At 37.6% G+C, this 26,604-nt stretch overlaps 1 protein-coding gene across 4 annotated transcripts in view; it reads right to left on the reverse strand.

Annotated features, from left to right (window-relative positions):
* Positions 1-26,604, reverse strand: part of POF1B (POF1B actin binding protein) — a 101,230-nt gene that overhangs the window by 70,260 nt on the left and 4,366 nt on the right. Inside the window, exons 2-4 of one of the 4 annotated variants that reach the window (XM_027097877.1) lie at positions 11,606-11,680; positions 9,227-9,307; positions 6,705-6,881 (exon numbers count right to left, since the gene is read on the reverse strand). The exons of 1 other annotated variant lie outside the window; for it this stretch is intronic. In XM_027097877.1, coding sequence (XP_026953678.1) covers positions 6,705-6,881; positions 9,227-9,307; positions 11,606-11,680 — 333 coding nt within the window. The remainder of the gene's footprint in view (positions 1-6,704; positions 6,882-9,226; positions 9,308-11,605; positions 11,681-26,604) is intronic. 2 more of the 4 variants (XM_027097878.1, XM_027097880.1) reach the window with 2 other exon arrangements.

A 26,604-nucleotide genomic window follows, 5' to 3' on the forward strand; every position in this document is an offset into this window, starting at 1 on the left:
ATTCCTGTCCTGTCCCTAAGTTCTTCATGACAATTTTTATTTTTTTTATTCCATATATATGTGTTAGGATACAGTATTTGTTATTCTCTTTCTGACTTACTTCACTCTGTATGCCAGACTCTAGGTCCATCCACCTCACTACAAATAACTCAATTTTGTTTCTTTTTATAGTTGAGTAATAGTCCATCGTATATATGGGCCATATCTTCTTTATCCATTCACCTGTCGAAGGACACTTAGGTTGCTTCCATGTCCTGGCTATTGTAAATAGAGATGAAATGAACATGGTGGTACATGACTCTTTTTAAATTATGGTTTTCTCAGGGTATATGCCCAGTAGTGGGATTGCTGGGTCTTATGGTAGTTCTATTTTTAGTTTTTCAAGGAACCTCCATACAGTTCTCAATAGTGGCTGTATCAACTTACATTCCCACCAAAAGTGCAAGAAGTTCCCTATTCTCCACACCCTCTCCAGCCTTTATTGCTAGTAGATTTTTTTGGTGATGGCCATTCTGAACAGTGAGAGGTGATATCTCATTGTAGTTTTGATTTGCATTTCTCGAATGATGAATGATGTTGAGCATTCTCTCATGTGTTTGTTCACAATCTTTATATCTTCTTTGGAGAAATGTCTACTTAGGTCTTCTGTCAATTTTTGGATTTGGTTGTTTGCTTTTTTGATATTGAACTGCTTGAGCTACTTGTACATTTTGGAGATTAATCCTTTATCAGTTGCTTCATTTGCAAATATTTTCTCCCATTCTGAGGGTTGTCTTTTGGTCTTGTTTATGGTTCCTTTGTTGTGCAAAAGCTTTGAAGTTTCATTAGATCCCATTTGCTTAGTTTTGTTTTTATTTCCATTTCTCTAAGAGGTGGGTCAAAAAGGATCTTGCTTGGATTTATGTCAGAGTGTTCTGCCAATGTTTTCCTCTAAGAGTTTGATAGTATCTGGTCTTACATTTAGGTATTTAATTCATTTTGAGTTTATTTTTGTGTATGGTGTTAGGGAGTGTTCTAATTTCATACTTTACATGTACCTGTCCAGTTTTCCCAGCACCACTTATTGAAGAGGTTGTCTTTTCTCTGCTGTATATTCTTGACTCCTTTATCAAAGATAAGGTGACCATATGAGCATGGGTTTATCTCTGGGCCTTGTATCCTGTTCTGTTGATCAATATTTCTGCTTTTCTGCCAGTACCATACTGTCTTCATTGCTGTAGCTTTGCAGTATAGTGTGAAGTCAGGGAGCCTGATTCCTCCAGCTCTGTTTCTCTTTCTCAAGATTGCTTTTGCTATTCGGGGTCTTTTGTGTCTCCATACAAATTGTGAAAATTTTTGTTCTTGTTCTGTGAAAAATGCCATTGGTAGTTTGATAGGGATTGCATTGAATCTGTAGATTGCTTTGGGTAGTAGAGTCATTTTCACAATGTTGATTCTTCCAATCTAAGAACATGGTATATCTCTCCATCTGTTTGTATTATCTTTAATTTCTTTCATCAGTGTCTTAAAGTTTTATGCATACAGGTCTTTTGTCTCCTTAGGTAGGTGTATTCGTAGATAACTTATTCTTTTTCTTGCAATGGTAAATGGGACTGTTTTCTTAATTTCACTTTCAGATTTTTCATCATTAGTGTATAGGAATGCCAGAGATATCTGTGCATTAATTTTGTACCCTGCTACTTTATCAAATTCATTGATTAGCTCTATTAGTTTTCTGGTAGCATCTTTAGGGCTCTCTATGTATAGTATCATGTCATATGCAAACGTGACAGCTTTACATCTTTTCCGATTTGGATTCCTTTTATTTCTTTTTCTTCTCCGATTGCTGTGGCTAAAACTTCCAAACCCATGTTGAATAATAGTAGTCATAGTGGGCAAACTCGTCTTGTTCCTGATCTTAGTGGAAACGGTTTCAGTTTTTCACCATTGAGGATGATGTTGGCTGTGGGTTTGTCTTATATATGGCATTTATTATGTTGAGGAAAGTTCCCTCTAAGCCTAGTTTCTGGAGGGTTTTTATAATAAATGGGTGTTGAATTTTGTCATAAGCTCTCTCTGCATCTATTGAGATGATCTTATGATTTTTCTCCTTCAATTTGTTAATATGGTGTATCACATTGATTGATTGGCGTATATTGATAGTCCTTGCATTCCTGGGATAAACCCCACTTGATCATGGTGTATGATCCGTTTAAAGTGCTGTTGGATTCTGTTTACTAGTATTTTGTTGAGGAATTTTGCATCTATATTCCTCAATGATATTGGCCTGTAGTTTTCTTTCTTTTTGACATCTTTGTCTGCTTTTGGTATCAAGGTGATGGTGGCCTCATAGAATGAGTTTGGGAGTGTTCCTCCCTCTGCTATATTTTGGAAGAGTTTGAGAAGGATAGGTGTTAACTCTTCTCTAAATGTTTGATAGAATTCCCCTGTGAAGCCATCTGGTCCTGGGCTTTTCTTTGTTGGAAGATTTTTAATCACAGTTTCAATTTCCTTACTTATGCTTGCTCTGTTCATATTTTCTATATCTTCCTGGTTCGGTCTTGGAGGGTTATACCTTTCTAAGAATTTGTCCATTTCTTCCAGTTTGTCCATTTCATTGGCATACAGTTGCTTGTAGTAATCTCTCATGATCCTTTGTATTTCTGCAATGTCAGTTGTTACTTCTCATTTTTCATTTCTAATTCTATTGATTTGAGTCTTCTCCCTTTTTTTGCTGATGGTTTTTTGGCTAATGGTTTATCAATTTTGTTTATCTTCTCAAGAAACCAGCTTTTAGTTTTATTGATCTTTGCTATTGTTTTCTTTGTTTCTATTTCATTTATTTCTGCTCTGATATTTATGACTTCCTTCTGCTAAATTTGGAGGTTTTTTCTTCCTCTTTTTATAATTGTTTTAGGTGTAAGGTTATGTTGTTTATTTGAGATGTTTCTTCTTTCTTAAGGTAGGATTGTAATGCTAAAAACTTCCCTCTTATAACTTATAACTCTTATAACTGCATTTGCTGCATCCCATAAGTTTTGGGTCATCGTGTTTTCACTGTCATATGTTTGTAGGTAGTTTTTGATTTCCTGTTTGATTTCTTCAGTGATCTCTTGGTTATTTAGTAGTGTATTGTTTAGCCTCCATGTGTTTGTATTTTTTACAGATTTTCCTGTAACTGATATATACTCTCATAGTGTTGTGGTCAGAAAAGATACGTGATATGATTTCAATTTTCTTAAATTCACCAAGGCTTGACTTGTGACCCAAGATATGATCTATCCTGGAGAGTGTTCCATGAGCACTTGCGAAAAATGTGTATACTGTGGTTTTTGGATGGAATATTCTATAAATATCAGTGAAGTCCATCTTGTTTAATGTATCATTTAAAGCTTGTGTTTCCTTATTTATTTTCATTTTGGATGATCTGCCCATTGCTGAGAGTGGGGTGCAAAAGTCCCCTACTATGATTGTTACTGTCAATTTCCCTTTTATGGCTGTTAGTATTTGCATTATGTATTGAGGTGCTCCTATGTTGGGTACATAAATATTTACAATTCTTATATCTTCTTCTTGGATTCATCCCTTGATCATTATGTAGTGTCCTTCTTTCTGTCTTGTAATAGTCTTTGTTTTAAAGTCTATTTTGTCTGATACGAGAAATGCTACTCCAGCTTTCTTTGAGTTCAATTTGCTTAGAATATCTTTTTCTATCCCCTCACTTTGAGTCTGTATGCGTCCCCAGGTCTGAAGTGAGGCTTTTTGTACACAGCATATGTACGGGTCTTGTTTTTGTTTCCATTCAGCCAGTCTATGTCTTTTGGTTAGAGCATTTAGTCCATTTACATTTAAGGTAATTATCGATATGTATGTTCCTATTCCCATTTTCTTAATTGTTTTGGGATTATTATTGTAGGTCTTTTCCTTCTCTTGTGCTTCCTGCCTAGAGAAATTCCTTTAGCATTTCTTGTAACGCTGGTTTGGTGGTGCTGAATTCTCTTAGCTTTAGCTTGTCTTTAAAGGTTTTAATTTCTCCTTCAAATCTGAACCAAATCCTTGCTGGTAGAGTAGTGTTGGTTGTAGATTTTTCCATTTCATCACTTTAATATGTTCTGCCACTCCCTTCTGGCTTGCAGGGTTTCTGATGAAATATCAGCTGTTAACCTTATGGGGATTCCCTTGTATGTTATTTGTTGTTTCTCCCTTGCTGCTTTTAATACTTTTTCTTTGTGTTTAGTTTTTGATAGTTTAATTAATATGTGTCTTAGCATCTTTCTCCTTGGATTTATCCTGCATGGGACTCTGTGCTTCCTGGACTTGATTGACTATTTCCTTTCCCATATTAGGGAAGTTTTCAACTATAATCTCTACAAATATTTTCTCAGTCCCTTTCTTTTTCTATTCTTCTATGACCCCTATAATTCTCATGTTTGTGCATTTAATGTTGTCCCAGATGTCTCTGAGACTGTCCTCAATTCTTTTCATTCTTTTTTGTTTATTCTTCTCTGCATTATTTAATTCCACTCTTTTATCTTCCAGGTCACTTATCCATTCTTCTGCCTCAGTTATTCCGCTATTAATCCTTTGTAGAGAATTTTTATTTTCTTTTATTGTGTTGTTCATCGTTGTTTGCTCTTTAGTTCTTCTAGGTCCTTGTTAAACGTTTCCTGTACTGTCTTCATTCTATTTCCAAGATTTTGGATTATCTTACTATCATTATTCTGAATTCTTTTTAAGATAGACTTCCCATTTCCTCTTCATTTGTTTGGTCTGGTTTGTTTTTGCCTTGCTCCATCATCTGCTGTGTTTTTCTCTGTCTTCTCATTTTGCTTAACTTACTGTGTTTGGGTCTCCTTTTCACAGGCTGCAGGTTCATAGTTCCCATTGTTTTTGGTGTCTGCCCTAAGTGGCTAAGGTTTGTTCAGTGGGTTGTGTAGGCTTCCTGGTCAAAGGGACTAGTGCCTGTGTTCTGGTGGATGAGGCTAGATCTTGTCTTTGTGGTGGGTAGGTCCATGTCTGGTGGTGTATTTTAGGATGTTTGTGACCTTATTATGATTTTAGGCAGCCTCTCTGCTAATGAGTGTTATGTTCCTGTCTTGCTAGTTGTTTGTCATAGGGTGTCCAGCACTGTAGCTTGCTGGTCATTGAGTGGAGTTGGGTGTTGATGGTGAGGTGGAGATCTCTGGGAGATATTTGCTGTTTGATATTACATGGAGCTGGATGGTCTCTGGTGGACTAATGTCCTGAACTTGGCTCTCCCACCTCAGAGGCACAGCCTGACAACTGGCCGGTGCACAAATAGCCTGTTATCCACACAGCTCAGAATAAAAGCGAGAAAAAAAAAATGAAGAAAAAGATAAAATAAATAATATAAAATAAAATGAAATAAAATTAAGTTATAAAAGTTAAGTTATAATAATTATAAAATAATTATTAAAAAATTTTTAAATAAAAAGAAAGAAGAGAGCAACCAAACAAAAAAAAAAATCTACCAATGATAACAAGTGCTAAAAGCTATACTAAAAAAAAGAAAAACAAAAACAGACAGAACCCTAGGACAAGTGGTAAAAGCAAAGCTATACAGACAAAATCACACACATAAGCATACATATGCTAACTCGCAAAAAGAGAAAAAGGGAAAAAAATATACATATCTTTGCTCCCAAAGTCCATCTCCTCAATTTGTGATGATTCATTATCTATTCAGGTATTCCAAAGATGCAGGATAGATCACATTGCTGGTGGAGATTTAATTTGCTGCTCCTGAGGCTGCTGGAAGAGATTTCCCTTTCTCTTCTTTGTTCACACAGCTCCTGGGGTTCAGCTTTGGATTTGGCCCCGCCTCTGCATGTAGGCCACCTGAGGGCGTCTATTCTTCGCTCAGACAAGACAGGGTTAAAGGGGCAGCTGATTCGGGGGCTCTGGCTCTTTCAGGCAGGGAGAGGGAGGGATATGGGAATGTGGGGGAGCCTGTGGCAGGAGAGGCCAGCATGACATTACAACAGCCTGAGGTGAGCCATGTGCTCTCCCGTGGAAGTTGTCCCTGGATTCTGGGACCCTGGCAGTGGCAGGCTGCACAGGCTCCCAGGAGGGGAGGTGTGGATAGTGACCTGTGCTTGCACACAGGCTTCTTGGTGGCTTCAGCAGCAGCCTTGGCATCCCACGCCCTTCTCTGGGGTCTGCGCTGATAGCCGCACCTCGCGCCTGTCTCTGGAGCTCAGTTAAGCAGCGCTCTGTATCTCCTCTCCTTGCTCACCACAAAACAAAGAGGCAAGAAAAATTCTCTTGCCTCTTTGGCAGCTCCAGACTTTTTCCAGGACTCCCTCCAAGTTAGCTGTGGCACACTAGCCCACTTCAGGCTGTGTTCATGCAGCAAACCCCAGTCCTCTCTCTGGTATCTGACCTCCAAAGCCCAAGCCTCAGCTCACAGCCCCTGCCCGCTCCAGGGGGTGAGCAGACAAGCCTCTCGGGCTGGTGAGTCCTGGTTGGTACCAATCCTCTGTGCAGGGATCTCTCTTCTTTGCCCTCTGCACCCTGTTGCTGCTCTCTCCTCTGTGGTTCCAAAGCTTCCCCCCTCTGCCACCCAGTCTCCACCTGCAAAGGGGCTTCTTAGTGTGTGGAAACCTTTTCTCATTCACATCTCCTTCCCAGACGTGCAGGTCCTATCCCTATTGTTTTGTCTGTTTTTTCTTTTTCCCTACCCAGGTATGTGGGGAGTTTCTTGCCTTTTGGGAAGTCTGAGGTCTTCTGCCAGCGTTCAGCAGGTGTTCTGTAGGGGTTGTTCCACATGTAGATGTATTTCTGATGTATTTGTGGGGTGGAAGGTTATCTCCATGTCCTACTCTTCTGCCATTTTCAGGAATCGGGATTTTTGTCTCCAGTGCAGGTAAGGCAGAATCTTCCTGACATCAGTATGGATTTTAAACACCAGTGAGTATGAAAGGACCACAGGTTTTTCTGCAGTTCTTTTCTAGCATTTGCCAGCCCCCATGCCTAGACTGATTTGAATTTCTCCCTGTGCCATTTATCTTCCCACTTCCCCTTCCTGCCTTCCACCACCCTTTGATGAATGGGTTTTTGTAATTCTAGCTGTTGTATTTTGTGGACTTGTTATTTTTGTTTTTCTGTGAAGTACATATATTGGATGTGGGAGGTAAAGGAGGCTCTGCTGCTCCTGGTCACTCCCTTTATAGCCATCACTGTCTTGTTTCTTGTAACTCAGGTTACATTTGTTCTCTTGCTGCACTACAAGGAAAACAAGCCTGAAGAGATGGAACAGGAGTTAAGACCTCACAGCTAGATCCTCACAGCTAGATCTGCTGGGTTTTGAGAAGTGATTTTCTTTCTTCCCCTTCTAGCGGAAAAAGATTTTTTCACGGGTACATTTAACGTGCCCCCAACTATAGGGAGGTACCAATTTTGTACAAGTGCCATTGCAACACAGAATGCTCAGAGAACCTGAACTTTTAAACTCTGGAGGTCTGAACTTTACTGTTGGCCACTGATGGGTCTTTCTGGTATTGCAAAGGATATTGGGTGCTGCAGATAGGAACTGAAATGGTAAACTTATTAAACCCATTAAACCTGAGGGAAAAAAATTCACTGAATAAATGATAACTTCTCTGTGCTGCTGTTTTCTCACTTTTTTAGAACTAAATGAGATAAAATATGTAAATTGCCTAGCATGGAGTGTATATCCAATAAGTATTAATTCTTCCATTTCCTCATTAACTAAAGAATAAGAATGCATCCAAAGTCACATAAGAATCACTTGCAAAGAAGGCTGGAATTCAAATGATTCGATATTTAAAATCTCTCCATGGATATATCTTAGGCAAACACAATACTTCTCACATCGTGAAAAAATAATGCTATCTAGAACTAATTCTTTGAGAGCCAGGGATGTCAAGTGTAATATGAATTCAAATATGCATATTCCCCAGTTTATTTGTGAAAGGAAGAAAAAGAGAATGAGAGGAAAAAGGGGAAAGCATAAAGTGATTGGCTAAGTTGTAGAAAGAGGCACAGTCTCATCTCCGAGGCCTTCCTCATGTCTCCCTTCCCCCAGGCACATTTTTCAGATTTTTTGCTTAAACATTTGATTCTGCAAAAGGAGCAAGCAGCTGCTTTACTATAATCACATTCTCTCTTGATTTTTACATAGATGTATGAAAACTCAAAGAAATGTCCAAAACAATCAACCCCTCCAACACAGAGCTTGTAAGCTCATAGGTTCACACATGCGCATGTGCACAACTGACAGCCTCTCTAGCTAAAGAGACATGAGACGATAATTTTTAAATGAATAAAGAAAAAAGATGGGAGATAGATAGATACAAGCAGAAGTATAGTATTAATATATACTTCCCACTCAACTAGACTAGTACCAAGTGTGTTACCCTAATTTAACCCTTTGTTTTCCACAGCTGAAGAAAATGATCAGTTTTATTTTTGAGAGAGAGAACTGTTTCCTGCAGTAGTAGAAAAATAAAATAAAGAGAAAAGCAAAGAATTGTGGTATTATCCGGGGCACAGTTTCTATTTGTGAAACTTTTGTCCTTATAACCCCATAGAAGAACCTCCTTTTGCAGCTAAAGTAAGGCCGTGTGTGTGTGTGTGTGTGTGTGTATGTGTTGAGGAAGGCTTATTACTATGGGAAAAATATTTTTCTTAATTTTCTCCTCAAAATGAGTCAAAGAATAATATCCTAGTTTGTATAATATAAAGTTAAATATCTTTGTAGAAAATATAATAATGTAATTTTCAAAAGACCTCATTTCTAGGCACAAAAGTTCATACACTGTAGGAAACAAAGGCATGGAGGCATTTTTGAACTTTTGACTTTTCATTTTCTTCTTCCTAGCCCATATCTCAATGGCAAATCTAAATAGACTAAAGACTCCAACTGCCGATGCAACAGGTGATAGTTTTATATGAAGCCTGTGAAAGAACTTTGTCCCTTTTTTCTTTGGTTCAAAGTGCACAAAGGGTGGTGCTATAGAAGCAGAAAGACTTTATAACCCAACAATTTCCATGTTACTTGGAACTGTTGCATCTCTGAGGCACATGGTTGTCTGGAGCTAAAGATGACTTTGTTAATATTAATAATCAGAAAGTAACTTTATAACTGGAAGAACTCCAACAGTCTGATTTTAGGAATCTAGTAGCTGACTCACCCTTCTTGTTTAAGCTATCAACTTCTGAGGAATTACTAGGTTGTGACAAGAGTTTGCATAATATAGCTTACCTGTTCAGGATTTTGCACTACATATTGCCTAATAGTGGTCTGCGGATATGTAGTGACTTTCACTGTTGGAGAATGGAGTTCCTGTGAAGAAAAGATAAAAGCTGCATATAATCATAGTTATTTAGTGACCTTGCAGCCAGAATAATAGGGAGCAATTTTCAGAGTGAAATTTTAAAAACCATTTACATAAATGATGACATATGAATTTATGTTTTGGTTAATTTCAGTCTGAAAAACATACATGAAGGAGTGTGTTTATGGGCTCAGCACCATGCTAGGTATTTCTATTATACTCATTGCATAGTAATTCATCACACATTCCAAACTATATTTGATGAGAGTTTCAAAATATTTGTTTCATTGTAAATGCCCCCACATGATTAGAAGAAAATATAGCTTAATATTTATTAATCAGAGTTTCTGTTTGGAAAGGACATCCTATATTTTAAAAAATGAAAGGAGACGCAAAGAGAAAACTGTGTGTGTGTACACTTAAACATTTAAATCTTCAGTGTGGTGGTGGGCGAGGGCCATAAATAATGTTAAAAGGGAGACAAAACACAAGAACAAAGTCATTTGTAAATTTTGGATGGAAAAAGAGTGGTATCATTAATATAAAGAGAGTTTTATACCTCGGTGAGAAAAAAAATCTTCACACTAATAGAAAAATGAGCAAACGGTATGAAAGCAGAAAAGAAGAAAAGCAAACGATTAACAAACAACAAAAATTATTCAAACAAACTAAGAATCAAGTAAACATAACAAAAGAATACCATATTTTAACTGAGAAAATGTTAAAATAATAATGCTGATGAGGGCACAGTAGGAGGAGCATTTTCCTGTGGAGAGGGGAAAGATTAAATAATCATGCATAAGCTGAAATATGTAGCCATCGAAATAATGATCTTGATAATACAAATTTACATTAAAAACTCATAACATTATGTAAGATTAAATGAGAATGAAGATATAAAACTGCATATATGGTATGATCTTAATTTTTTATTTGAATGGAAGAAAACACAACAAAATGCTAAGAGTACCATCTCTGGGTAGGGGATGGGTCATGAGTGAATTTTATTTTTTCTTCTTTATGTTCTTTTGTATTTCCAAATTTTCTAGAAAAAACATTTTTTGTCAGAAGTAAAATTTACAGCAAACTTAATTATAGAGCCATTTATTATGAAAAATAACAGTAAATGCAATTTTATGACTGGATTTCAGTGTAGTGAACAGCTCTGTGATTTAAGTAGACTTACTTTTCTGAGCTAATCCTATCTTGGTGGTCCATCCCATGGGGCTCCACTTTTAACTCAGTTGTAACCTTTATTCCACTGTCCTATGTTTTGTTAGTGTGTGACCCATGTTAGTCTGAGGTCTTTGGGAGTAGTGATTGGTTCCTATTCACCTTTGTGCAATATTTGGTACACACTTGGCAGTCAGCAAATGTTCGCTGAATAAATGCATGACTCTAACTGACCTAGCTCTAGGCCAGGCCGAATTGGTACATGGTAGGCAAACTTTTCTTTGATAATCTTACTTGTTCTGCATAATATCACCTTTTCCTCACTGTACCCCAGGTCTAGAGACCACCTTTTGTCCATTTGTCCCTTCACTATTCAAGTTCACATCGTGACACTTCAGTCTGGGCAGGCATGTTTTCTCAGAACAGTATCTTTCTCCCTCCTATCTTCCAAATCCTGCAGCCTTTATACTCCCCTCCTGTGTACTAACAAACTTAAGATGTCATATGGTTTATTTACTCAGAATTTACTTTTTAATATGTGGGACTAGCTCATTAAACACATATTTGTTAATATGGTATTTAATTATTATTACAGGTACCTACCTTTTGGAGATATAATGTGTACACTCAAAAATAATCTTAAAAGTGGGATTATTAGGTCACAAAGGTTAAGGGAACTTGAACTTGTGTGTCTTTCAAATCATGCACCTTGGAGAAGGGCTAGTTCTGACCCTGCAAGTTATTCTCTCTGGATATAAATGTACAGTATTATCATTCACAAAGCCACGTCCTCACTCAATCCAAGATCTAGGTACTTCATTTCTGCTCAGATCAAAGACCCTTAAAATATACATAATCAGTGGGAGATCCTTGGAGAAAAATAAACTGCACTCAAACAAAAGCAATCAGATTGAGTAGATAATGAAATTGAAAAACCTCAATCCACAGCACTTGCTTCACATTCCTATAATGGGCTGAGCTGACTTTCATATGTAAGGCTCTCCTTTCCAGTTTTATGTTCCTGAATTTTTGTGAATGTGTAAAGTTTTATGAGGGCCTAAAGATCACTTAAACAGACAAGCAAGGTTTACACAAAAAGAAAGTAATCTGATCTAACCCATATCTTATTTTACCTGTTCAATATTTGGGGTTATATGTACAGTGCTTGGGGCACAAGTAGATGTTTTCAGAGTTGTAGAATGAAGTTCCTGTTGATAGAAACAAAAGGGGGTTCAGAAACTGTTACTGAGCAGTGTCGTTTAAATGTCTTAGGTTCTTGGGCTTCCCTGGTGGTGCAGTGGTTGAGAGTCTGCCTGCTGATGCAGGGGACACGGGTTCGTGCCCTGGTCCGGGAAGATCCCACATGCCGCGGAGCGGCTGGGCCCGTGAGCAATGGCTGCTGAGCCTGCACGTCCAGAGCCTGTGCTCTGCAACAGGAGAGGCCACAACAGTGAGAGGTCCACGTACGGCAAAAAAAAAAAAAAAAAAAAAAAAAAAGTCTTACGTCCTTAAGGTATTATTATTTCCTTTATTTTTATAATAATCCAAATTTGTCAGAAATAAGAACGTTATTTAGTGCTTTCTTAGATGATGTCCATCTCTCCAAAGAGCACATTACCAATTCCTTTGTCAGCATTGCAAGTAATCTAATGAAAAATAATTTCTAGAATGCTTTCATAACAGTACATACTTTTTTCACTTTTAGTTTGCATCCTTTTTTTTGCTTTTTTGAGAACTCGCCTGATGTATCCCCCGATGTTATTGTATGTCTGCAATTAACAAGATTTAAAGTTTAACAAACAAAAACATTAAATGTAAAAAAATCTGAAACCAATATAGGAAACTACCTTTGAAAACTCAACTAAGACTACTGCTCTTATATTACTTCAAGCTGATTTTTAATTATGTTTCATGTGATCTGCTTCTAGTTTAATTTCAAAGAGTAGATTCTAATGTTAAAGAATGATCCATAAAGATGAGAGTATGATTTTTGATAATGTTTAGATAAAATGTTCACTCTATCGATTATGCTGGCATTCTTAACATTTTTCCCAGATCAGCAAATTGCATAACTTTATCAGTGTGTAAAGAGTCGACAGCATTACTCAATTTCTTCATACATTACTATAATTTACAACCAATTGACACAACTCCAGGATATATTCCTAAAACGATAAAAATAGTGTTTTCTTCAGATCAAGGAGGTATTAAAAATCAGAATCACAGACTTACAAGGGAAACACTGACAGACTCATATCAAAATATAGCTATAATGTAGGTGTAACGTGCTGTTCTTAAAACAGGACTGTGCATTTACTCAGACTGCCAAATGTTCTGCATGCTGTGGTTTTCCTTTTGGTTCAACTTGTAACATTTTCATCCTTCCTCCCTCTGTTACATCAACAGCAATACTGCAAGCTTAATGTTTCTAGGCAGACTTTGAATAGGTTCCCAGATTTCCTGCTGGTAGCTGAGGATAATTGCTCAGACAAATGCACAGAATTAAAGACTTTAGACCAAAAATGTACATGTTCTTCAGTTTAGGAAAATGGTTACAAATACAACCAAGTGCAGGTGGATTTGGCCCAGAGATCCAACAGGAATAAGTTCAGAAAGACAAAAAATGTGATTTTTAGTTATATAACAGTGCATGAATACACTCTAACATAAAAATTTATAAAGTCAAAAATCTTCCCTTAACCATCCTCCCTTCATTCAAATCTCTTACCCATATTTATACATACATGTATAAATAATATTTACTGCTTTTATTATTCTGCAATATAAGCCTAACAATATCTCATATTATAGATTAATGTCTTAATTCATTATTTTAAATTATAGTGTTCCATAATGTTTGTTTGATAGTTTATTTATCTATCTTTTTAAAACTGTTTCCAGGTTTCCACTATGCTGCAAAGAGCATCCTTGTGCAATGTGAGTACTTCTCTAGAATCCCACAAAGTGGAATTACTAGAGCACAGAGTATGTGCATTATTCATTTTAATACATACTGCCCAATTGATTTCTCAAATGGCTATGCCAATTCCACATCCATCAGCAAGTGTAAAATTACTCATGTGTGAAAGATGCTTTTATGAAAACTTTTAGCCTTTTTAGGCTGTAGCTAGTAATACTAGGGTTATTTTGAGAATACAGTTAGTGCACACTGCCTGGTACCTGGTTCTATAGATGGTAGTTCTTTCCTCTTCCCTTTATCCTATTCAAATATGATGACATCAGAAAATTAAACAGAATGAAACTTCACTAGCTATGTGGAGTAGCTTTTAAGATGAAAGAGTGTACTGAGAAGTTTTATAAACTTGCTGAAATTAACCCAAGTAAGAATACACACACATACACAAATATGTGTGTGTGTGTGTGTGTGTGTATGTATCTTACATATTTAAGGCATATATTGATAGGCAGTTACTTTACTCAGATGCCAAGATAGCAGATATTCAAAAGGCAAATTGGTGTATTTACACAAAGACTAGTCTAGTGCTAAAATGAAGAAATTATTCAATCTTCTTATATTTGGAAAGCTGGTACATTAATTCCACAAATTATGCTTTACTTAATTGTTCTGAGCCTTCATTATTAGAATTGATCTAGGCAAATGTGGCTTTTCCCATACAATCCTTATGGAAACGAAGGACAAATGGAATGACTTCAAAAAGTAAAATATTAAGGTGGTAGCTTAATATGGGTCAAAGAGATTAAGACGTATGGCAGTGACCAGAATGAGTTTAAATTACAGCAGTATTAGACTTACCATAAGATGGGAAAAAACCTATCTGAATATAAGGTATATTAATTTCAGAAAAACTTGCTAAAGAAAACCCTTTTCCCCTGAAAGTCTACGGAATTAGGTAAGTAGGGTGAGTAAAGGTCCAAAATGAACATTGTCTTGATGATGGAAGTTACTTTCAGTGGCATCTAGCGCTAGGCAGGATTGCAGCAAGTCATCCCACAAGTAGTCATTGCCTATTCTACAGGAAGTGATCAAAAATGTTTGTGAATGAATGAATGGATGAATGAAGAGGATGTCTTAGTTTTAAAGGCATCTCAGGAATAGAAATCTAAATCTCTCTCTTGATAACCTACATCAATGTTTAATTTTCAGCATCACTCATCTGTACAGAGCTTCCCTAAATCCTTCATGTTGAAATCATTAAATCTAATGAATAGTTACATCTTTTGTACTTATGCCCTCTATGCCATAGCCCCATGTTCCTTATAACAAAATAACTGAAGGCTGGGGAAGGGGTGGTGGTGACTATCATAATATAGTGGAAAGAGTCCTGTGCTTGAAGTCCAGAGCCCTAGGTTCTACTTCTAGTTATACCACTATACCACCAGCCAGTTATGATAATGAACACTCATGCCATCTTCCTGAGCTTGTTTCCTCATGTGAGAAACGGGATGTGGGTATGTTTAAGTGTGGACTGGAGGATCTTTAAGCCTCATTCTATTTCCGACATTCTGTGAATATAAGAGATCACTCCCAGCTTATTTTTCCATACAGACAAGACAATTTCAAATCCTTTCAACTTGTCAGTCTTGTTTTCCTTTGATGAAGATGATAATGACAACTAACACCTATTAAGAGCTTTCTATGCCAAATATATTACATAGATCATCTTATTTAACACTCAGAAAAACTGTCATCAGAAAGGTACTATTATAAAAACCTCACTTTACATATGAGTAAAGTTAGACAAAGATAGGTTAAGTAGCTAGCTGAAGATCACACAGCTAATACTAAGGTGTTGGGATTCCAACTCAAGTAGCATGATGCTACTTAATCACTAAATCCAGAACTCATAACCTTAATCACTATACGTTCCCACACCTATAGCCTGCCTCATTATATTTTCTGTTCAAGTTGTGGAACAAAATTCTACTGTTAGATTTGAGTAATTCCCATAATAGGAGACTAGATATTTGACTCTTTTTATTATTTACTATCAAAAGTAACTTTTTGGTGCCTGAAAACAAGAAATCCACCTATAACTGACCGTGTGAGAGAATAGCCCTGATTAAATATTTTAAACTTCTACAAATACAATAGGGTTTTTTTTAAAGTAGACAGCATTATATATTTAGAGTGTACATACAGAACTCTAAACTTAATAAAACATTGAATTTTTATTTAATTTTCATATCATTTAAGCCCTTTGATTTTGCAGGAAGGCCCTACATTTTCTGATCAAATATTCAACCTAGTATTGAGTCGTTTATTCCTGTGGCTCATATTTGCTAAATACATAAATATTGCCTGTTGGCAACATTCTTTAGGTAGAGTTTTGTTGAAAAATAATTTTGTTTATAATTAGTAGATTTAGGCTTAGTATGAAATCCAAGGGTGTTTTTCCCACGATGACTAAAGTCATTTTCTACTTTGGGAAAGTTGTAGCAGCCCTCTTCCCTCTTCCTCCTCCTCCCCACCTTTTTCCTTCTCCTTCTCCTCCTCACCCTTCTCTTTCCGTTTTTCTCCTCCTTCTCCTCTTATAAGTACATGTGGCATTACCAATTTTAAGATCAGAGTGGATTAAAATCAGTCTGCTTTTCTGGGATAATTTTACAACATCACTTGAGATAATTGTTCATACCTTTGTTTAACCTAAATCCGAGTTGGGATACAGGAATCAGATATCAGAGACTGTATGACATAAATAAGAGTCAAATATATAGATCAGGAATATCCAGTATAGCATGGTGGTTACAAGCATAGACCTAGAACTAGACTGCTTAGATTTAAATCCCAGTTCTACCACATACTAGCTCCATGAACTTGAGCAAGTTACATAGCACTCCTGTGCCTTTGTTACCTCATCAGGAAAAATGGGAATGATATTTGAACATTACTTACTAAAGTTTAAAATTAATTCAGTAGCTTAAGGGACATAGGCAGTTCCAGAGAGGCTATGAAACCCAGATCATGTGCTAAAAGAAAGGGAGGTGCATTTTTATTGAGGAGGGTTATTTCATCATTTTCCTCTATTTAAATATTTACTCCTTCAAAAAGTAAGGTTCTGGGGAAATTATATAAAGGATAGATACAGTCACCCCTCCGTATCCACAGGTTCTGCATCTGCAAATTCAACCAACGAAGGATTGAAAATATAAAAAAAATCTGGAAGTTTCAAAAAGCAAAACTTAAATTTGGTGTGCTCTCTCAACTATTTATATAGTATTTACACTGTATTTACAAATCTAAAGATGATTTTAAATATGGGCAAGGATATGCATAGGTTATATAAGATACTTGACAATCAGTTAGAAGAGGGCTTCCGGGAAGATGGCGGAAAAGTAAGACGTGGAGATCACCTTCCTCCCCACAGATACACCAGAAATACATCTACACGTGGAACAACTCCTACAGAACACCTACTGAATGCTGGCAGAAGACCTGAGACCTCCCAAAAGGCAAGAAACCCCCCCACGTACCTGGGTAGGGCAAAAGAAAAAAGAATAAACAGAGACAAAAGGATAGGGACAAGACCTGCACCAGTGCGAGGGAGCTGTGAAGGAGGAAAGGTTTCCACACACTAGGAAGCCCCTTCATGGGCGGAGACTGCAGGTGGCGGAGGGGGGAAAGCTTCGGAGCAGAGGAGGAGAGCACAGCAACAGCGGTGCTGAGGGCAAAGCGGAGAGATTCCCGCAAAGAGGATCGGTGCCAACCGGCACTCACCAGCCTGAGAGGCTTGTCGGCTCACCCGCCGGGGCGGGCAGGGCTGGGAGTTGAGGCTCGGGCTTCGGTTGGAGCGCTGGGAGAGGACTGGGGTTGGCAGCAAGAACACAGCCTGCAGGGGTTAGTGCACCACAGCTAGCCGGGAGGGAGTCTGGGGAAAAGTCTGGACTTGTCCAACAGGCAAGAGGCTTTTGCTTCCATCTTTGTTTCCTGGTGTGTGAGGAGAGGGGATTAAGAGCGCTGCTTAAAGGAACTCCAGAGAAGGGGTGCGAGCCGCTGCTAAAAGCGTGGACCCCAGAAATGGGCATGAGACACTAAGGCTGCTGCTGCCACCACCAAGAAGCCTGTGTGCGAGCACAGGTTACTATCCACAACCCCCTTCTGGGGAGCCTGTGCAGCCCACCACTGCCAGGGTCCCTGGATCCAGGGACAACTCCCCCGGGAGAACGCACGGTGCACCTCAGGCTGCTGTGACGTCATGCCGGCCTCTGCCGCCGCAGGCTCGCCCCGCACTCCGTGCCCCTCCCTCCCCCTGGCCGGAGTGAGCCAGAGCCCCCAAATCAGCGGCTCCTTTAACCCCGTCCAGTCTAAGCGAAGAACAGACGCCTACGTGGCGACCTACACGTAGAGGCAGGGCCAAATCCAAAACTGAGCCCCTGGGAGCTGTGCAAACAAACAAGAGAAAGGGAAATCTCTCCCAGCAGCCTCAGAAGCAGCGGACTAAAACTGCACACTAAACTTGATGTACCCTGCATTGGTGGAGTACATGCATAGATAACGAATCATTCCAAATTGAGAAGGTGGACTTTGAGAGAAAGATTTATGATTTTTTCCCCTTTTCCTCTTTTTGTGAGTGTGTATGTGTATGCTTCTGTGTGAGATTTTGTCTGTATAGCTTTGCTTCCACCTTTTGTCCTAGGGTTCTATCCGTCCGTGTTTTGTTTGTTTGTTTTTTAATATTTTTTTCCTTAATAATTATTTTTTCTATTTTAATAACTTTATTACATTTTATCTTACGTTATTTTATTTTATCTTCTTTCTTTTTTTCCTTCCTTCCCTCCTTCTTCCCTTCCTTTCCCCCTCCCTCCCTCCCTCCTTTCTTTCTTACTACTTCTACTCATTCTTTCATTTTACTTTTTCTCCCTTTTATTCTGAGCCGAGTGGATGAAAGGCTCTTGGTGCTGCAGCCAGGAGTCAATGCTGTGCCTCTGAGGTGGGAGAGCCAACTTCAGGACACTGGTCCACAAGAGACATCCCAGCTCCACACAATAACAAACGGCGAAAGCTCCCAGAGATCTCCACCTCAACACCAGCACCCAGCTTCACTTAACAACCAGCAAGCTACAGTGCTGGACATACTATGCCAAAAAACTAGCAAGACAGGAACACAACCCCACCCATTAGCAAAGAGGCTGCCTAAAATCATAATAAGTCCACCGACACCCCAAAACCCACCAACAGATGTGGACCTGCCCACCAGAAAGAGAAGATCCAGCCTCATCCACAAGAACACAGGCACTAGTCCCCTCCACCATGAAGCCTACACAACCCACTGAACGAACTTTAGCCACTGGGGACAGACACCAAAAACAATGGGAACTACGAACCTGCAGCCTGTGAAAAGGAAACCCCAAACACAGTAAGATAAGCAAAATGAGAAGACAGAAAAACACACAGCTGATGAAGGAGCAAGATAAAAACCCACCAGACCTAACAAATGAAGATGAAATAGGCAGTCTACCTGAAAAAGAATTCAGAATAATAATAGTAAAGATGATTCAAAATCTTGGAAATAGAATAGACAAAATGCAAGACACATTTAACAAGGACCTAGAAGAACTAAAGATGAAACAAGCAACGATGAACAGCACAATAAATGAAATTAAAAATACTCTAGATGGGATCAAGAGCAGAATAACTGAGGCAGAAGAACAGATAAGTTCTTATTCCACAGATAAAATAGTGGAAATAACTACTGCAGAGCAGAATAAACAAAAATGAATGAAAAGAACTGAGGACAGTCTCAGAGACCTCTGGGACAACATTAAACGCACCAACATTTGAATTATAGGGATTCCAGAAGAACAAGAGAAAAAGAAAGGGACTGAGAAAATATTTGAAGAGATTATAGTTGAAGAGATTATAGTTGAAAACTTACCTAATATGGGAAAGGAAAGAGTTAATCAAGTCCAGGAAGCACAGAGAGTCCCATACAGGTTAAATCCAAGGAGAAATACACCAAGACACATATTAATCAAACTGTCAAAAATTAAATACAAAGAAAACATATTAAAAGCAGCAAGGGAAAAACAACAAATAACACACGAAGGAATCCCCATAAGGTTAACAGCTGATCTTTCAGCAGAAACTCTACAAGCCAGAAGGGACTGGCAGGACATATTTAAAGTGATGAAGGAGAAGAACCTGCAACCAAGATTACTCTACATAGCAAGGATCTCATTCAGATTTGATGGTGAAATTAAAACCTTTACAGACAAGCAAATGTTGAGAGAGTTCAGCACCACCAAACCAGCTTTACAACAACTGCTAAAGAAACTTTTCTAGGCAAGAAACACAAGAGAAGGAAAAGAGCTACAATAATGAACCCAAAACAATTAGGAAAATGGGAATAGGAACATACATGTTGATAATTACCTTAAATGTAAGTGGACTAAATGCTCCCAGCAAAAGACAGGATCGGCTGAATGGATACAAAAACAAGACCATATATATGCTGTCTACAAGGGACCAACTTCAGACCTAGAGACACATACAGACTGAAGGTAAGGGGATGGAAAAAGATATTTCATGCAATTGGAAACCAAAGAAAGCTGGAGTAGCTATTCTCATATCAGACAAAATAGACTTTAAAATAAAGACTATTAGAAGAGACAACATAGGACACTACATAATGATCAAGGGATCAATCCAAGAAGATATAACAATTGTAAATATTTATGCACCCAACACAGGAGCACCGCAATACATAAGGCACATACTAACAGCCATAAAAGGGCAAATCGGCAGTAACACATCCATAGTAGGGGACTTTAACACCCCACTTTCACCAATGGACAGATCATCCAAAATGAAAATAAATAATGAAACACAAGCTTTAAATGATACATTAAACAAGATGGACTCGATTGATATTTAAAGGACACTCCATCCAAAAATAAGAGAATACATATTTTTTTCAAGTGCTCATGGAACATTCTCCAGTATAGATCATATCTTGGGTCACAAGTCAACCCTTGGTAAATTTAAGAAAATTGAAATTGTTTCAAGTATCATTTCCGACAACAAAGCTACGAGACTAGATATCAATTAAAGGAAAAGATCTGTAAAAAAATACAAACTCATGGAGGCTAAACAATACACTACTTAATAACGAAGTGGTCACTGAAGAAATCAAAGAGGAAATAAAAAAATACCTAGAAAGAAATGAAAATGGAGACACGATGACCCCAAATCTATGTGATGCAGCAAAAGAAGTTCTAAGAAGGAAGTTTATAGCAATGCAATCCTACCTTAAGAAACAGGAAACAACTCGAATAAACAACCAAACCTTGCACCTAAAACAATTAGAGAAAGAAGAACAAAAAAACCCCAAAGCTAGCAGAAGGAAAGAAATCATAAAAATAAGATCAGAAATGAAATGAAGGAAACGACAGCAAAGATCAACAAAACTAAATGCTGGTACTTGGAAAAGATAAACAAAACTGATAAACCATTAGCCAGACTCCTCAAGAAAAAAAGGGAGAAGACTCAAATCAATAGCATTAGAAGTGAAAAAGGAGAAGTAACAACTGACACTGCAAAAATACAAAACATCATGAGAGATTACTACAAGCAATTCTATGTCAATAAAATGGACAACCTGGAAGAAATGGACAAATTCTTAGAAATACACAACCTGCCAAGACTGAATCAGGAAGAAATAGAAAATATGAACAGACAAATCACAAGCACTGAAATGAAACTGTGATTAAAAATCTTCCAACAAACAAAAGCCCAGGATCAGATGGCTTCACAGGTTAATTCTATCAAATATTTAGAAAAGAGCTAACAACTACCCTTCTCAAACTCTTCCAAAATATAGCAGAGGGCGGAACACTCCCAAACTCATTCTACGAGGCTACCATCACCTTGATACCAAAACCAGACAAGGATGTCACAGAGAAAGAAAACTACAAGCTAATATCACTGATAAACATAGATGCAAAAATCCTCAACAAAATACTAGCAAACAGAATCCAACAGCAGATTAAAAGGATCATACAACATGATCAAGTGGGGTTTATTCCAGGAATGCAAGGATTCTTCAATATATGCAAAACAATCAATGTTATAAACTATATTAAAAAAGTGGAGGAGAAAAACCATATGATTATCTCAATAGATGCAGAGAAAGCTTTCGACAAAATTCAACACCCATTTATGATAAAATCCCTGTGGAAAGTAGGCATACAGGGAACTTTCCTCAGAATAATAAAGGCCATATATGACAAATCTCCAGCCAACATTGTCCTCAATGGTGAAAAACTGAAAGCATTTCCACTAAAATCAGGAACAAGAAAAGGTTGCCCACTCTCACCACTGTTATTCAACATAGTTTTGGAAGTTTTATCCACAGCAATCAGGGAATAAAAGGAAATAAAAGGAATCCAAATAGGAAAGGAAGTAAAGCTGTCACTGTTTGCAGATGACATGATACTATACATAGAGAATCCTAAACATGCTACCAGAAAACTACTAGAGCTAATCAATAAATTTGGTAAATTGGCAGGACACAAAATTAATGCACAGAAATCTCTGGCATTCCTATACACTAATGATGAAACATCTGAAAGTGAAATCAAGAAAACGCTCCCATTTACCATTGCAACAAAAAGAATAAAATATCTAGGAATAAACCTACCTAAGGAGACAAAAGACCTGTATGTAGAAAATTATAAGACACTGATGAAAGAAATTAAAAATGATACAAATAGTTGGAGAGATATACCATGTTCTTAGATTGGAAGAATCAACATTGTGAAAATGACTCTACTACCCAAAGCAATCTACAGATTTAATGCAATCCCTATCCAGCTACCACTGACATTTTTCAAAGAACTAGAACAAAAAATTTCACAATTTGTATGGAAACACAAAAGACTCCGAATAGCCAAAGCAATGTTGAGAACGAAAAACGGAACAGGAGGAATCAGTCTCCCTGACTTCAGACAATACTACAAAGCTACAGTAATCATGACAGTATGGTACTGGCACAAAAACAGAAATATAGATCAATGTAAGAGGATAGAAAGCCCAGAGATAAACCCATGCCCATATGGTCACCTTATCTTTGATAAAGGAGGCAGGAATGTATAGTGGATAAAGGACAGCCTCTTCAATAAGTGGTGCTGGGAAAACTGGACAGGTACATGTAAAAGTATGAGATTAGATCACTCCCTAACACCTTACACAAAAATAAACTCAAAATGGATTAAAGACCTAAATGTAAGGCCAGAAACTATCAAACTCTTAGAGGAAAACATAGGTAAAACACTCTAAGACATAAATCACAGCAAGATCCTTTTTGACCCACCCCCTAGAGAAATGGAAATAAAAACAAAAATAAACAAATGAGGCCTAATTAAACTTCAAAGCTTTTGCACAGCAAAGGAAACCACAAACAAGACCAAAAGACAGCCCTCAGAATGGGAGAAAATATTTGCAAATGAAGCAACTGACAAAGAATTAATCTCCGAAATTTATAAACAGCTCATGCAGCTCAATAACAAAAAAAACAAACAACCCAATCCAATGGGCAGAAGACCTAAATAGACATTTCGCCAAAGAAGATATACAGACTTCCAACAAACACATTAAAGAATGCTCAACTTCATTAATCATTAGAGAAATGCAAATCAAAACTACAATGAGATATCATCTCACCAGTCAGAATGGCCATCATCAAAAAATCTAGAAACAATAAATGCTGAAGAGGGTGTGGAGGAAAGGGAACCATCTTGCACTGTTGGTTAGAATGTAAATTGATACAGCCACTGTGGAGAACAGTATGGAGGTTCCTTATAAAACTACAAATAGAACTACCATATGACCCAGCAATCCCACTACTGGGCATATACCCTGAGAATACCATAATTTAAAGAGTCATGTACCAAAATGTTCATTGCAGCTCTATTTACAATAGCCTGGAGATGGAAACAACCTACGTGTCCATCATCGGATGAATGGATAAAGAAGATGTGGCACATATATACAGTGGAATATTACTCAGCCATAAAAAGAAACGAAATTGAGCGGTTTGTAATTAGATGGATAGACCTGGAGTCTGTCATACAGAGTGAAGTAAGCCAGAAAGAGAAAGACAAATACCATATGCTAACACATATATATGGAATTTAAGAAAAAAAAATGTCATGAAAAACCTAGGGGTAAGACAGGAATAAATACACAGACCTACTAGAGAATGGACTTGAGGATATGTGGAGGGGGAAAGGTAAGCTGTGACAAAGTGAGAGAGTGGCATGGACACTACCAAACCTAAAATAGATAGCTAGTGGGAAACAGCCACATAACACAGGGAGATAAGCTCGGCGCTTTGAGACCACCTGAATGGGTGGGATAGGGAGGATGGGAGGGAAGGAGACGCAAGAGGGAAGAGATTTGGGAACATTTTTATATGTATAACTGATCCACTTTGTTATAAAGCAGAAACTAACAACAAAATAAAGATACTTGAGCATAAGTGGATTTTGGTGTCCGGAGCAGAGGTCCAAGTATCAATCCTCCTCAGATAGCAAAGGATGACTATACCTGCATACATACAGAAAAATATTTCATTCAGCTCTTTTCAAAAATTTTATGAATTTAATTCTTCTTCTACTGAAATTGTCATTCTAAACTTGTACTTTGAAAGTTTGTGGCTTCCTTTTTTGTTTCATTCCTATGTTTCCGTTAAAGCTGACCCTGTACTTTGGCAGCCCTTTGATCGCACATTTGCACCACCATGAATTTCTTTGAATTGTAATGATCTTAGAGGTAGTTCTATACGTAAATGAGTAGCTTGAATATATAGATCTGTAGTGTCCAGTAGAACTCCCTGCAGTGGTGGAAATGCCCTGTATCTGTGCCATACAGTTCAGTAGTCACTAGCCACATGTGGCTGTTGAGCACTTAAAATGTGGCTATTGCAGCTGAGGAACTGAATAATTAGTTTTATTGGATTTGAATTAATTTAAATGTTAATGTAATTAACCACATACTACCCTACTGGAAGTGTAGCTCTAGAGGAAGTATTAAGTGCATTAGGTAAGAGGCAGACTGCAAGCAAGCTTTAATGTCAGCATCACTACATTTTAAAAAGGAAAAAAAAACACACACACTAAAAAAAACTTCATTTCAAATATTGAGGTTCAAGTTCAAAGACTCTAAGAGCATGGGAACTTCCAAATTACTCTTTCTAAAGGATATTTATGCCAGTAAACATTATAAATACATCCCTGCTGCTCCAGTCTTTTGATCATATACCATGTTTCAGAAAATTGCTTTAATGGTTTTCCTTGTTAGTCTTTCTTAGCTAGTAGAGCCCTAATAAGCCTTTCAAGCATATGTGTTTACCTAATCTTCCCAGTGTCAAAGGAACCCTTACTTTATAGTCTATTCATTTAGTTTATTACCGTAGTTTGTGCAGCTATCAGCTTTTGTTGGCTATATTTTTATAAATCAATAATACAAACAGAAAGAATTATCCAGTGCTAACTCTGTGCTGGACACCTTCACATGTTATCTCAATACTCACTACAACTCTGAAGGAAGGTATTATTGTCCCCACTTTACAAATGAGGACACTAGGTCATGAGAGGTCAAGTTATTTATTCTGGGTAATACAACATTAACATGATGTGTCAGGCACTGTGCTGTGTAATTTTCACCGTATATTATCGCATTTGACTCTAATAACAATCCTATGACTTAGGTGTTATTATCACCCCATTTTATAGATGAGGCAACTGAAGCATATAGCTAGCAAGTCCCTGAACCAGGAATTAAACCAAAGAAGTTTAAAACCTAAGCTTACACTATTAGCCACTACACTTGACTGTTTCATAGTTCAGTTCTCCCCAAGTCTACCTCATCAATGCACATTTATTATTTGTAGTTCTCTCTGGGACACTACACATAGATTCATTTGCATGGGCACTTTCTCCACACAATGTTCTCTGTGACTGATCTTTAGGCTCTACGTAATATGAACATTTTCAGTCAATACCTATTGGCTTTCATTTTCCTATTGATAGCTCTGATCAAAGAGTTCAAGACCTCGGTGCAATATGTAAGGGAGAGACAGCAAGACTGCTGGGAACGAGAATTAGGTAATAGAAAAGATTACATGCATAGTACAGGACTTTGTTCTTTAAATATTTGGAATCTTGTTGAAATAAACATGGCACTCTTTCATGTTGCCTAATTTGAATTTTAAAACTTTACTTAAAAACTAATACATAATATAATGTTCCAAGAAGGAAAACCATGGGAGCCTTCTATACGCTCCTGTCAGTTTTAATGACTATGAGAATCACTGAAAGTAATAAAAGTGACTTAGGAAAAGGCTAGGCTGAATAGTTTCAAAAGAAGCAGTATCTTTAAAAACCACCTGAAATTTATGCTGACAGAATTTGCCAAGGCAAATGGCCATTTAAATAGGCCATTTAAATAAATTTTTGGAATAGTTTGGGAGATGCTTTTGTTAGAAACTGTCAAAGACAGTAACATGGTTAAACACTTGCCTTAGGTTATTGTTGAGATGCTGTTCTGAACTTTGTACATGAAGAAACATGTAAATTATAATGACCTCTGTTTATATGAAACAAACACTTCCTTAATTTAGGATAAAATCTATGATTCTGTTCTCATGTAAAGAAAGCAATAGAATGTAATAGTAATAGAACTCCTTCCACTCATCCCTTCCCTCCAAGGAAAATCTCTCATTTAAGAGACCCATTCCTGGATTCTTTCTTTTCTTGAAGGCAACTAGGAGAGAAAATAAAGTATACAGTCCCTTTGTAGCGCATGCTTTTTGACTTAATTTAAAAACTCAAAGTACATACGTTCCATTGGAAGCCAAAAAAGGATGGCTATTAAGATAGCTGCTGTTGTGAAGAAAAAGTTAGCTCAAATATACCTGTTTAGAAAGGTTTTCACTTTTAAGTAGGGTTTAAGAGCATGGCAAACTTGCAGTTATTTTACCAAGAATTGTCAAGAAAAAAAATTTGGATCACAACAGTTAAAGGAAAAGTTCACCTCCCTCCCCTTTGCCCCCACCACCTTTCTCTCTCTCTCTCTCTCTCTCTCTCTCTCTCTCTCTCTCTCTCACACACACACACACACACACACACACACACACACACACACACACACACA

This window comes from Aethalodelphis obliquidens, unplaced genomic scaffold (assembly GCF_003676395.1).
Source record: "Aethalodelphis obliquidens isolate GAN/ISIS:26980383/991018 unplaced genomic scaffold, ASM367639v1 scaffold117, whole genome shotgun sequence".
Lineage (NCBI taxonomy): Eukaryota > Metazoa > Chordata > Mammalia > Artiodactyla > Delphinidae > Aethalodelphis > Aethalodelphis obliquidens.